The 13853-nt window shown below is 34.5% G+C and overlaps 1 protein-coding gene across 4 annotated transcripts in view; it reads right to left on the reverse strand.

The window, feature by feature from the left end:
- The window catches only part of DOK6 (docking protein 6), a 415462-nt gene that overhangs the window by 245254 nt on the left and 156355 nt on the right, over positions 1–13853 (reverse strand). For all 4 annotated transcript variants that reach the window (XM_067698862.1, XM_067698864.1, XM_067698865.1 and 1 more), the window contains one exon: positions 1447–1561. In XM_067698862.1, the coding sequence (XP_067554963.1) occupies positions 1447–1561 (115 nt within the window). The remainder of the gene's footprint in view (positions 1–1446; positions 1562–13853) is intronic.

Genomic DNA, 13853 nt, shown 5'->3' on the forward strand with positions numbered 1-13853 from the left:
GAAGGTGATCTCCACATCTTACTCCCCTGCCATCTTGAAGGTCCTCCTCTGGTTGTTGTTAGTTTTAATATGCAACATTGTTTAAGAGCTCAGAGAAAAGTGAGCTTGTGCAGTTGTAGACAATGAACAAGAAGGCACAATCTTAATATATGATACCAGCAAGTTTGGGATGGGTTCTACTACCACATGGGGATTTATATTACCAGTTAACAGACTTCTAGGCAACCGCCAAACAGACATTTTTTGGGTTTTTTTTTTTTTTGGCCGTATGTGGGCCTCTCACCGCAGTGGCCTCTCCCGTTGCGGAGCACAGGCTGAGGATGCGCAGGCCCAGCGGCCATGGCTCACGGGCCCAGCCGCTCCGTGGCATGTGGGATCCTCCCGGACCGGGGCACGAACCCGTGTCCCCTGCATCAGCAGGAGGACTCTCAACCACTGCGCCACGAGGGAAGCCCCCAAAAGACAGTTTTTAATGATGGAATGAGGTCAGATGACTAGTGAAGCAAGGTACATAAAAGGAATAAAGGCATTGAAGGAAAGAGGAACACTTTGATACATTCTAATTCAATTGAGCAAAGCTAAGATAAGTGTAGGTGAAGAGGTATGAGCAATTTATTTAGGCAAAGTGACTTTATGTTTTTGAATAACATAACCCGGTAATAAATATACCTATAAACTTTAACTATAAATACAGAAACGTTACTCCCTTTTAAAAATTACTCAACAAAGCTTCTCCTAAAGACTCATCTATTATTTGAAATTCACATCTTTCAAACCCTTAGTGCTTTTGGCTTCCACGCATTATAAAATGAATACACCATTTCCCTGAGCAAAATCTTTAAAAAACTATAATAAGCCAATTAATATATTACACAGCACAGGGATTCCAAAATCAAAAACACTGCAAGTTCCAACAATAACCTGCCTTGTGACTCAGTAATGCCAGAGTGTTTTATGAACTGGGATGCTAAAGTTCAACCTGAAAGGTATTTCACTGTAATACTGAGAATCCATGAAGGCAACCAGTCACTCAAAGTTCTGTTTTGAGACGTTTGGGGACTGCGGCTGTGCCGTGCCACACTCCTGCACAGCAGCACTGTTATCGTGCTACCAACTGCCTCCAGCTGCACACTCAGCAAGGACCAGAACACACAGCACGCGCTTGCCCTAACGGCTTCTCACCGGCATTGTTTATTTAGTTCTCCGAGCTTGAAAGGAAACCTCAAGAGTCCTCAGACCACCTGGGAGCAAAAGCCCGACACATAATAAACAAGCACCCAAAACATCTGTAGAAATAGATACACTGAGCTTCTTACTAAAGCCTTCCACAGCACATTCTCATCACAATAAGCCATCCTATTCAGTGGTAGATCTTAATCCATCTGGGCTATTGTCTCAGAAGCAATTCCATATCTTCAAGCTGGAGACAAGGCTATAATTGCTTACCTGACTCACAGGCAAATGTCTTTGACGTTTCATCATGAAAGATAATTGCCACTGCATGCTTCTTTGTCTCTCGAGGCAGCCTGGTTATATTTTTGATGTTGTGCAGTTCAGTTACCTCGAAAGAAAAATATTTTTAACTTAGTGTACAGTACATGCTATATATATATATCGGTGATTACACAAAATGATCAGTTATTACTGTCTTAAGCCACTTTCCAATGGCTATTTTTACTTGGTAGCCAGGTATGATGTACTGGGTGAAAGGAACTGCTGTAAATAGGCCTTTAGTCATGTGGTGGTCAGGTGTAGGCGAAGGGACGTGTTCCACAGTCCTGTCATTAGGTCTCAGTCTTTAGCGAGCCTGTGCCTCTGGACTGTGAGCTTAACAAGTGTTTCTCAGTCCTCCCTAACCATAGGTGGGAGAGGATGGCTAGAGTGGGCAGAAACTGGGTATTTACCTTGTCTTTAACAAGGGTACCAGTTTTGACTTGATCAATGTTCAATGCTTTCACTTTATCACACATTATAACTGAAAATGAAGGGTTTTGATGAAGGGAAATGATTTAATTCCATTTATGATTCACAATGCCATCCTAGAAGCACTATCAATCACTAACTAGTGTTCTAAGTGAAGAAAGATAAACAGATATATATTTAAAAAATTTTGCTCCTCCATTTGTGAAGATGATACCTCTGATGTTGATTAGGATATACTAGTATAAAAATAGTTTAAATGACCAATTCATAGCTAAAAATTGTACTGATGACACATAATATCTGTAAAATAAAACTATGTGGCTACTTGTTAAAGAGCTTTATGCTTTTTGTCACATTTCCTTTTAAAATCTGTAGTGATCTAGACTTCTAGCCTCATAAAATAACATGCTTATCACTCAGTGTTGCTGTGTAGGCTGTCCATAGGGGCCCTTTTGTTCTTTGTCACAATGAATTTACAGTCTACTGTCTACATTCTACATTGCAGGAAAATTCATTTTAATATATCTTCTCTTCATATTTGTTTTTTTCTCTCTCCTCGTCATTATCTCATTTAAGATTAACATGCAAAATTAAAATGGGTAAGATAAGTGATTTTAAGTTAAATAAACTAAAAATTATTTGCTTCATATATATGCATATATATAAATACCTATATGTATTGATTTGTGAATTATACATATACTATATCTATCTATCTATCTACCTACCTACCTATCTATTTGGAAATACTCATTTTCCCTTCCAGTAAAGAATAATTAGACACTAATATCTTACAATGTCTGAGGTCTAATACTCCGGGGAGAAAGATGAGAATTTTTTTTTGGAACAATGATTTGCATATTATATTTAAAGTACATTAAAGCATGTTCTCAATGATAAATTCTTGAATGTTTAAACGATTTGATAACTGACTCAAGTAATATTTAAGCCAAATTTTTTTCTAACATAGTAAGTTAAAGATTTTAAAAAGAGATATTATTTTCAAGCGTTATTAATTTTAAATAAACAAATGATCTTAATAAAATTAAATAGAGACTAAAAGCAATGAAGATTATGTGTTGCTTAAGAACTGATGCAATTTATGTCAGGTGAGCATGAAGTGATATGCTGCTATGTACATTATATATAATATCTAGTTGTACCAAACAATATCATAAAAACATTTACTATTCTGCTCAAAGGTCTTTCCAAATATGTTTATTTACAAATATAAAAGAATATTGGAACAGATATCGTAGATTACATCTTTTTTTGTCACCTCATCGCAAAAAATCAACAGAACAAATTAATAAATACCCTAGCAAAATGCAGCAAGCACTAGAGATCTAACTTTAGTGCCTTAGGCAATCTGACAGATGATGTAGTTCAAACAAAGTGTTTGCTCTTCTGTAACATTTACATTTAGAAATGCAGAGAACCTCTTCAAGCAGACATTGTTATACTGGTTTCCACAACAGTGCAAGGCTTTTTGTTGTTGATCAATAGTGCGATGCCACCCACTTCAGTGTGTGCCCTAACACACTGAAGAGATGCCAGAAAGCAAAATACTCATGAGGAGCATAAAATTCCACTTCTCAGATTGTCTTGGTTAGGAAATTCAAGTGTTATACTAGATTATAAAATGTTACAAAATCATACCAGAAGGTACCAAAATCATACTTCGAAGATTTTCTAAGGAGTTGGTATACCTTTGGAATTTGATATATCTTTAATTCAAAATATATTTTAAAAATATTTAAAATCATAACAATTTACGTCAAGATATATTTGAGTCTCCTGTCCTCACTTTTCACTCTCAGTACTATATGATTTTACCATCCAGTACAAAACTATTTGTATTTTCTTACATGAAGACAATTTTTAAAAGAATGTCTTTAAATGTTTTAAAATAAAAATGTTTTTATTAGTCTAAAACCTAACAATGTGACATAAAAGTAATTATGAACTTTTATTAAGATTGTGAAATCCTAGAGCATTTCAATAAAATATATCAATAAATTATTACATCAATTAACAATTCAATCCATATATCTGAAATATTGATTTTTCATATTGCTATAAAAGGACAAAATTTTAAAGTTTAATAATAAAACATTAAAATAATTACTTTAAATATGAAATCAACAGAATTTAATTAAAGGAAAAATTACTTGAAAATAATTCTGGTTGTTCAAGTCTAAGTCAATAAATGCCACAGTCAATAATTAAAATATTGAGGTCTAATAAGTGATAGAAGTAAAGCCTAAATATAAACATACCTAAATGATGACTTTGCTACCTGGTGTTATTTAATATTTATTTCAAGGAGCAATCCCCAAGGAATTCATAGTGATAAGAGTCAGAGGTAGAGTGTTCAAAGAAAAAACACATAATATTTTTCTGTAGGACTTCATAACATAGTTGGGGTGATAATATTACAAATGATGGTGATAAACCCTGTGATAGCCAAACAAACACAGAAGAAGAAAGTCTGTATTTCTGTAACCAAGTTGTGCATTGGTCACCTGTACCAATCAATGTTACAAAAAAACCTGGATTTTAAAGCATAAGTTAAAAAAGTATATAGACAGCTTACAACCTTACTCTCCTGCCCTATTTTGTTCATGTGGCTTATATCTATTAATGATCACAATAAGAAATATTAGTACTTATAAAGTATTCAAAATTTTTTTATTAATATGTTTAAAACTAATAATAAACCATTTTATGATAACACAAGTACTATTTTAAAATTTTAAAAATTTTCTTAAATAGGCAAAGAGTGTTAATGTTTTTACATTTTTGCAAAACTCAATATCTGGTTTAAGAGAAGACAGCTTGATACTCATTTCTGCTTCTGAATTCAGATACATGGTTTTGATTACGTATATACAGAAAATAAGTCCTCACACAGACATGAAGTTGCAAAAGGGAAGAATAGTTTAAGAGCATTTTCAGCCAACTGTAGATATTCTTCAATTCTGTCTCCAAAGTTGACTTATTTCTTTTAAAGGTTACTACCACGGGGGGTCTGACATAGTGTCATACATGTTTTACAATCCGTTGCATTAAAATCCATAGGTCTCTTTTCACCTTTGACTGATTTTGGGTAAAACACTGGTTCACTGAGTTATGAAGATCTTATAAATGTCAACATATTTCATTATCAATATAAAAAATTCATCAATATCACCCTTGGTTTCCCCAAAAAAAGTCTGTAAGTTTTGAGAAGTTGTTAAGCTCAAGAATGCAGACACAGTAGGTGTCCAAATTTTAATTTTCATCCGAAAACTTAAAATTTAGCTTTGTTAATAAATACTGTCAATTGTTTTCTTTGAAGACAGGCTCATTTAGTTCATTTTTGAGAAAATGTCTGAGAATTACCCAAGACTGAATAACCATATTTTTTCTGTCAATCACACTTTCATTAAAATAGATGTTCTGTGAAAAAAAATTTTTGCCAGTTTGCTTGTAATTTCAACAATCACACAAGTGCTCCCCCTGGAGATAATCATTTCATGTCAGTATGTAGCAGATGTGTTTTATGGGTTCTTACCATTTTTTCACATACAGTATTAAAAAGATGTACTTAAAGGTCTAGATTTAATAAAGTTATTTTTATTGTTTCATCAATATGATCCCTAAGTAAAATGAAAATACAATTGAAATATGTTTTGTTTGTTCATTTGCTTATTTGGGTGAATATATGATGGTAAAGAATACAATGACTTTAGTTGCATTTATTTTTACTGCTTTGCTTAAGCCTTTGGTGTCATATCCAAAAAAATAATTGTCAAAACCAATGTCAAGGAGATTTTCCCCTATGTGTTTTCCTAGGAATTTTATTGTTTTGGGTCTTACATTTAAGACTTTCATCCATTTTGAGTTGATTTTTGTGTAAGGTGTAAGAGAAGGTTCCAATTTCATTCTTTTGCATGTGCATATCCAGTTTTCCCAGCAACAATTATTGATGACACTATCCCTTTCCCATTGTCTCCCCTTGGCACTCTTGTTGAAAATTAGTTGATGAAATATATATATATATATATATATATATATATATATATATATATATATATGTATGTGTGTATATATATATATATATAATTTCTGGGCTCTCTATTCTGTTCCACTGGTATCTTTGTCTACTTCTATGCCATTGTCATACTGTTTTGATTACTATAGCTTTGTAATATAATTTTAAATGAGGAAGTGTGATTGCCTAAAGCTTTCTTAAGATTGCTTTGGCTCTTCAAGGACTTTTGTGGTTTGATACAAATTTTAGAATTGTTTTTTCTAATTCTGTGAAAAATGCTTTTGGAATTTTGATAGCAATGGACTGAATATTGTATATTGCTTTGGGAAGTATTGATGTTTTAACAATATTAATTCTTCAGTCTATGAACACAGGATATTTCTATTTATACCTGCTTCAATTTTTTTCATCAGTGTGTAATAGTTTTCAGTGTACAGGTCTTTTACCTCCTTAGTTAAATTTATTCTTAAGTATTTCATTTTTTTGATACTATTGTAAATGGGATTGTTTTCTTGATTTCCTTTTTGGAGATATCATCACTGGTATAAAAAAATGCAACTGATTTTTGTATGTTGACTTTTTATCCTACAGCTTTACTGATTCATTTATTATTTCTAACATTTTTTATGGAGTCTTTAGGTTTTCCATATATAGGATCATGTCATCTGCAAAAAGCAATAATTTTACTTCTTCCTTTCTGATTTTGATGCCTTTTATTTCTCTTTCTTATCTTATTGCTCTTTCTATTACTTCCAGTACTATTTTGAATAGAAGTGGTGAGAGTTGGCATCCTTGTCTTTACCAGATCTTAGAGTAAAAGCTTTCAGTTTTCCTCCATTGATTATGATGTTAGCTGTGGGCCTTTCATAAATGGGCTTTATTTTGTTGAGGAAATTTTCTTCTGTACCTATTTTGTTGAGAGGTTTTTTTAAAAATTATGAATGGATTTTTGACTTTGTCAAATATTTTTTCTGCAGCCATTGAGATGATCACGTTTTTTATCTTTCATTTTTTAATGTCGAGTATTTCATTGATTGATTGATGTGCATATGTTAAACCAACTTTGCATCCCAGAGATAAATTCCACTTTGTCGTTATGTATAATCTTTTTGATGTGCTGTTGAATTCAGTTTGCTAGTATTTTATTGTGGATTTTTGCATCCACAGAGATATTGACCTTTCTTTTCTTGTGGTTTCTTTGTCTTTGCTTGCCTTTGGTATCAAGGTGATGCTGGCCTCATAAAAGGCCAGCGTTTGGAAGTAATTCATCTACTTCTGTTTTTTAAAAAGTTTCTGCACAGCAAAGGAAGGAATCAATGAAATGAAAAGGCAACCTACAGATTGGGAGAAAATATTCATAAACCATACATTTGATAAAAGATTAATATCCCAGGGCTTCCCTGGTGGTGCAGTGGTTGAGAATCTGATTGCCAATGCAGGGGACACGGGTTCGAGCCCTGGTCTGGGAAGATCCCACATGCTGCGGAGCAACTAAGCCTGTGAGTCACAACTACTGAGCCTGCGCGTCTGGAGCCTGTGTTCTGCAACAAGAGAGGCCGCAATAATGAGAGGCCCGCACAAAGTGATGAAGAGTGGCCCCCGCTGGCCAGAACTAGAGAAGGCCCTCGCACAGAAATGAAGACCCAACACAGCAAAAATAAATAAATTAATTAATAAACTCCTACCCCCAACATCTTAAAAAAAAAAGATTAATATCCCAAACATATAAGGAATACATGTACAATACTCAATAGCTAAAAACAAAACAAAACCAAATAACCTAATTAAAACATGGGCACAGGACCTAATAGATGTTTTTCCAAAGAAGACACACAAATGGCCAACCAACATGAAAAAGGTGTCCAACATCACTAATCATTAGGGAAATGCAAATCAAAACCATAAGGAGATATCACCTCATACCTGTTAGGAGGGCTGTTATCAGAAAGTTAAAAGATACGTGTTGGAGAGGATGTAGAGCAAAGGGAGCCGTGGTACACTGGTAGTGGAAATCTAAACTGGTACAGCCACTATGGAAAACAGTATGGATGTTCCTCAAAAATTAAAAATAGAACTACCACATGATCCATCAATCCCTCTTCTGGGCATATACCCAAAGGAAATGAAATCAGTACATCAAAGAGATATCTGCGATCCCATGTTCATTGCCGCATTATCCACAATAGCCAAGATAGGGAAACAATGTAAGTGTCTGTCAATGAATAAATTGTGATATACATATAACATATAAAATATGAATATTATTCAGCGCTAAAAGAAAGAGATCTGGCCGTTTGTGACATCACACATGAACTTGGAAGACACTATGCTAAGTGAAATAAGCCAGACAGAGAAAGTAAAACACTGTATGATCTCACTTGTGGAATCTAAAAAAGTCGAATACATGGAAGCAGAGCAGAATAGTAGTTAATGGTGTGGAAAGTGGGGAAATATTGGTGAAAGGATACCTAGTTGTGGGTATGTAGGGTGTTAAGTCTAGAGATCTAATGTACAGCATGATGACTATAGTTAATAATACTATATTGTATTATGTATTGTATTGTGACCAGATTTCAGGTGCTCTCACCACACACACACACAGAGACACACACACACAAGGTTAACTATGTGAGGAGATGGCTATGTGAATTAGCTTGACTCTAGTCATCATTTTACTATGTATATGTAAACCAAAGCAGCATGGTGTACACCTTAAATATACACAAATTTTACCTTTTAAAAAAGAATACAGTAACTACTACTATTGTTTGGAGCCATTGCCTTGATTTGTGCTGCAGTTTTACCTATTATTGCCTTTGCACCAAAACAAAGTGAAAATGACAAGTAATATATTAGTACTATGATGGAAAGAGTGTTGTCTTCATGGGCCACTCTGAGATCCACTGCTCCAAATATAGCTTTGTCCCAGGCCCACAACACCTGCTCTGTCATAAAACTCTGTCAAAGTCTACTTCATGAGCTCTCTTACTCCTTCCCTTCCACAACTTCACTACTCATCCAGACTCTCACTCTTTCTCATCTTAAATATTTCCATTATTTTTCCATCAGCTGTCATACTCTTCATCTTCCATTATCTTGTTCACACTGATTGTAGACTAATATTGTTAATCCAAACATTTGATGCTGCCCCTCACGGCCTTAAAACCATTTAATAACACCTCAAAATTAAGTTCTCACTCCTTAGCAAGGACTTGACAACTTTAATGACTCAGTTCCTACCTGTACATCTAAACTCATCTTTCTCTACACCAACTCTGAACACAAGTTGTGTTCCAGCCATATACAAAATCCTTCAATTTTCCTGAATAGAAACATGCTATTGAAAGGTTAGGTAGTCTTTCACAGAATAATCTTCTTGGGGTTCCCGGTTCCTTCATCTTCCTGTCAAGCTCACAATCATTCATCAAGACCAATGGCAAGCCTCCCTTAGTCTCTCCTGAATGACTCATGCATGGTTAATAACTTACCCCTGTTGGTGATGGAGGGGTGGGATGTTTCTCAAGACCTTGACAGCTTGATCTGAATTTAGATGGCTCCTTGGCTCATTATGAAACCTGGTTGTGTTCTTACACTGGACTCAGTAAGTAAATTATTGAGTTGTTCCTTTACTAATTCATGTCATTTATTTATTAATTCTTTAACATAACTAGACTTCAACATAGGATTTTTTTTTTTTTTTGCATCTTGACTATATGCTTTTCACAGTGAAGACCAGTAGGCATCTGTTAAGTGATTATTTCTTTCATATTTGATGAGAGAAGAAAAGACTAAAGATAAAGAAGAGGATAGCATACAGCTGCGTTGGGCTATATGTTCTGAAAGGGAGGGCATACTTCTATGTATAACTTATGAGGTAAGTCAGAAAGAGAAAAACAAATATTGTATATTAAGGCATATAAGTGTAATCTAGAAAAATGGTATAGATAATTTTATTTGCAAAGCAGAAATAGAGACACAGACATAGAGAACAAACATATGGCTACCAAGGGGGAAGGGGGTGGGTGGGATGAATTGGGAGAATGGGATTGACATATATACTCTACTATGTATAAAATAGATAACTAACGAGAACCTACTGTATAGCACAGGGAACTCTACTCAATACTCTGTGGTAACCTAAATGGGAAGGAAATCCAAAAAAAGAGTGGATATATGTATACGTATAGCTGATTCTCCTTGCTGTACAGTAGAAGCTAACACAACATTGTATAGCAGCTATACTCCAATAAAAATTAATATAAAAGAGAACAAACATCAGAGAAGCTGCTTCACTTGTACATCAAAATGGTTAACTAGATTTTACTTGTTCTACTATTACTTAGTTTGGTAGAACTTTCAGGAAGAATTTGATATGGTTTGAAGGACATAGTGATATTTTTTCCAATTAAGCCCAAGTTTTTCAGAGGGATTTTATTTGCATACTAGCAACAGTTAGAATAAACAAATTAATGTTTATTGCACAATTTAAAAATCATCATACTTTTTATGTTATATACCTTTTCCCTTAGCATAACTGTGCAAATTAAACTAAATATTAGCATTCAATGCAGATCTTACAAGTATAAAATTAATTTTCACTATTTAGTACACAGATAAAAAGTTGAAAAAAGCATATTTACTGAAATTATTTTTTGCTTTAAAGTGTCTTATCAATTTACTGTCATGACAATTGAGATCAGATACTGCCTATTTAGGCACTCAGTTTCTTTCTTTAAACCTAATCTTATTTTGAAAAGTAAAAGACATTAACTTTCAGATTTTTTCAAGTATATTTAAATGAATTTGAAAATAAATTGCACTCCTCTTTCTTATTAATCTTACTAATAATTCTTCTCAATCCTGACATTTTACTAATCTTCTATGGTTGTTCTAATTAAGTCAGAGTTTTGAGTTTTGAGAATAGACATCTTTAGGAGCTAGTTTAATAAAATTCACTTTATTAGGATAGAGAATATTGATTTTCCAATAAGAAAAAAAGGTGGAAGTTTTACTGAAGTTTTAACTTATTACAATTAATACATATCAATCTCTTTTGAAAGCTTGAGTCCTAAGTTTTCATAATGCTAATTTAAATATTGGTGTTATCCTATACACTGTATACTTCAATATTCTGGTCATAATATTTGCATAGAAATTTTATAATTGCTTCCTTTCAATATAATTTGTATCAATTTTCCAATAGCTGCTTCCTTACATTTGTCTCCTGTCACTGAATAATATGAATGTGTACCACTGAAAAACTCAATATAACTCATTTTTTAAGCTCCTTGTGACAGATATCATGTACTCTGATACAGACCTCCCATGCTTACTATTTGACAATCCCAACATGCTCATAATCAATAATTACAAGTTCAGTCTTTTAAATCTTTGAAAGACTTAAGGTCTCTCAAATATTAAACTACATTATGAAATGCATCTTCTAGAAAAAAATAACTATGGATAAAATTACATTAGAATTAAAATTAACTATAGTAGTCACCATTGGCTGTCTACTCAGCATCCAGTTCCAGTTCCTTCATTCATAACAGAATCTGATTTTTTTCAGTTATGCACCCCTACATCATGCAGCCCAAGTGCCCTGGTAGGCATCTCTCACCCCTAGTATCATGGTGGAACTTGTTACTCCTAGGGTCACAGTCTCCTTGCTTGTGATTAGTTTAAGAAAGAGAACATGACCTGAATATAACCAATGACTTGTGAACAGAAGTCTTCTGGTGGCTTCGGACAAATGTTTTCTTATCTGGAGGTAACCTCCAGATAAAACTAGCCTCCTTCTCCAGTGGATGTTGTCCTGTCTGGATGTCATAATTCAGAGATGCTACAGTTATCATTCTACTAGATCGAAGGTGAAGGCAACTCTAAGGATGGCAAAGCAGAGATAGGAAAGAAAAAAAACGAACCCAGGTCCTTAATTTTCATTCTTAAGCAGAATCAAGAATGAACCAAACCCTGAAGCCATTTTCTTTTTCTGGACATGCTGTAATATGAGAAAATGCTCTTCTTTAAGTTGTTTGAATTGGGGTTTCTGTTATTTTCAGCCAAAAACATTCTAACTTATAAAACAGAGAGCTAAGCTTTCCTCATTTAACAATGGGAAATTGCTGTCCCTGTCTGGGTGGCCGTCCTACAGTTAGAGTGATGACCAGAATCAGGGCCATGCCTCCTGCTTCTCACACTAGTGGTCTTTCCACCAACTTATGCAATAGCTATTGCTCTGAAATTCATGCTATTTAATAATGGCAAATAATGGCTAATCGAGAAGTTATTACAGGAAGGAGAATTCAACTATCAAAGAGACCCAAATTGTAGGAATGATGAAAGGAATCCCAGAAAAACTCATTACCTTATTACCCCAAAATATTTTGACGTTGTCTATTATAAAAAATAATAAAGATAATCTATTTTCAGGGCTAAGAAATGCAGAACATTAGTACAAAGGAAAAATAAGCACTAAAATAGGAAATGTACGTACGTCTTTCTCTCCTCTTCTCTCCCTCCCTCTCTCTCTGTCTCTCTCTCAACATGTGTAAATTTAGTGTCTAATAATATGTTTCACTAACTTAAGAACAAAAAGGCATGAAACAGCTCAGTCAGCCCTAGCATCCTTCTCACTCTGAGAGGCACAGCTTTGCTACACAGATACTAACAGAGACTCTACAGCTTCTAGGACTTTACTTACTAGATGCACAATTTAAAATCTTTTAATTACAGTAATGGTTGAATAGCAGCCCACTAAAAGACATGTCCAAGTCCTAAGCCCCAGAACCTGTGAATGGGACCTTATTTGGGAAAAGGGTCTTTGCAGCTGTAATTAAGCGAAGGACCTTGAGAGGAGATCACCCTGGATTCAGTGTGGGCCCCACAGCCAATGACCAGTGTCCTTAGAAGAGCAGAGGGAGCTTTGAGGCAGGACACAGTGGACATGGTCACGTGAGTGTGAGGGCAAAGGCGGAAGCGATGCTGCCGCAAGTGAAGGGGTTCCTGGAGCTACCAGAGGCTGGAAAAGGCAAGGGAGGATGCTCCCCTAGAGTCTCTGCAGGGATGCAGACCAGCCGACACCTTGATTCCTGACCTCTGGCCCCCAGAACTGGGAGAGAATAAACTTCTGCGATTTTAAGCCAAATTTGTGGTAGTTTGTTAGGCCAGCCTGGGAAACTAATACGATTATACAGTACTATTTGAAAATGAACAGTCCAATTTGTGTTTTAAAGTCAGTAGTCTTGAATGAAGGTAAAATGACAGAAAGAAAATGATGAAAAATTTGTATATAGCCCTGTTTCTCTAATAAGATATTAGTTTCTTAAAAAGCAAAGAATATATCGGTATTTATTTTGAGTCACCTAAAGTATGGTTAACATCAGGAAGTGCCTAAACATAGGTCTCAAAATTGACAGACGGCATGAGAAAAATCACATGGTTACCTCAGCAGATTAAAAAAATAATATAATTGATAAAGTTCAACACCTTCTATGAGAAAAAACCCCTCAATATATCAAGTATAGAAAGGATTTTTCTTTAAAGTTTATTACCAAAATTTATTGTACTTCATGCACAGTCCCTTTAGTACTGGAAACTTGGCAAGGATACTCTCTGCCAGTGCCTCACTGTAACATAGGTCCTAGACAAGAAGTTAAGAAAAAGGTTAAGAAAGGAGAAGATAGAACTATCACTATTTGTAGACAATATGATCACTGACATGTAAACGTTAGCAGCATTAATAGAAAAATAAATTATTAACACAACTAAAGTATTCAACAATACTGTCAAATACAGTCAACACAAAAAGTCAGCAGGACTTCTCTACACTAGCAAATATTAACTAGAAAAAATAGTACCTTCACAATAACAAGAAAAGCTGTAACATACCTAG

The sequence above is a fragment of the Pseudorca crassidens genome, chromosome 12 (genome assembly GCF_039906515.1).
Source record: "Pseudorca crassidens isolate mPseCra1 chromosome 12, mPseCra1.hap1, whole genome shotgun sequence".
In the NCBI taxonomy this organism is placed as follows: domain Eukaryota; kingdom Metazoa; phylum Chordata; class Mammalia; order Artiodactyla; family Delphinidae; genus Pseudorca; species Pseudorca crassidens.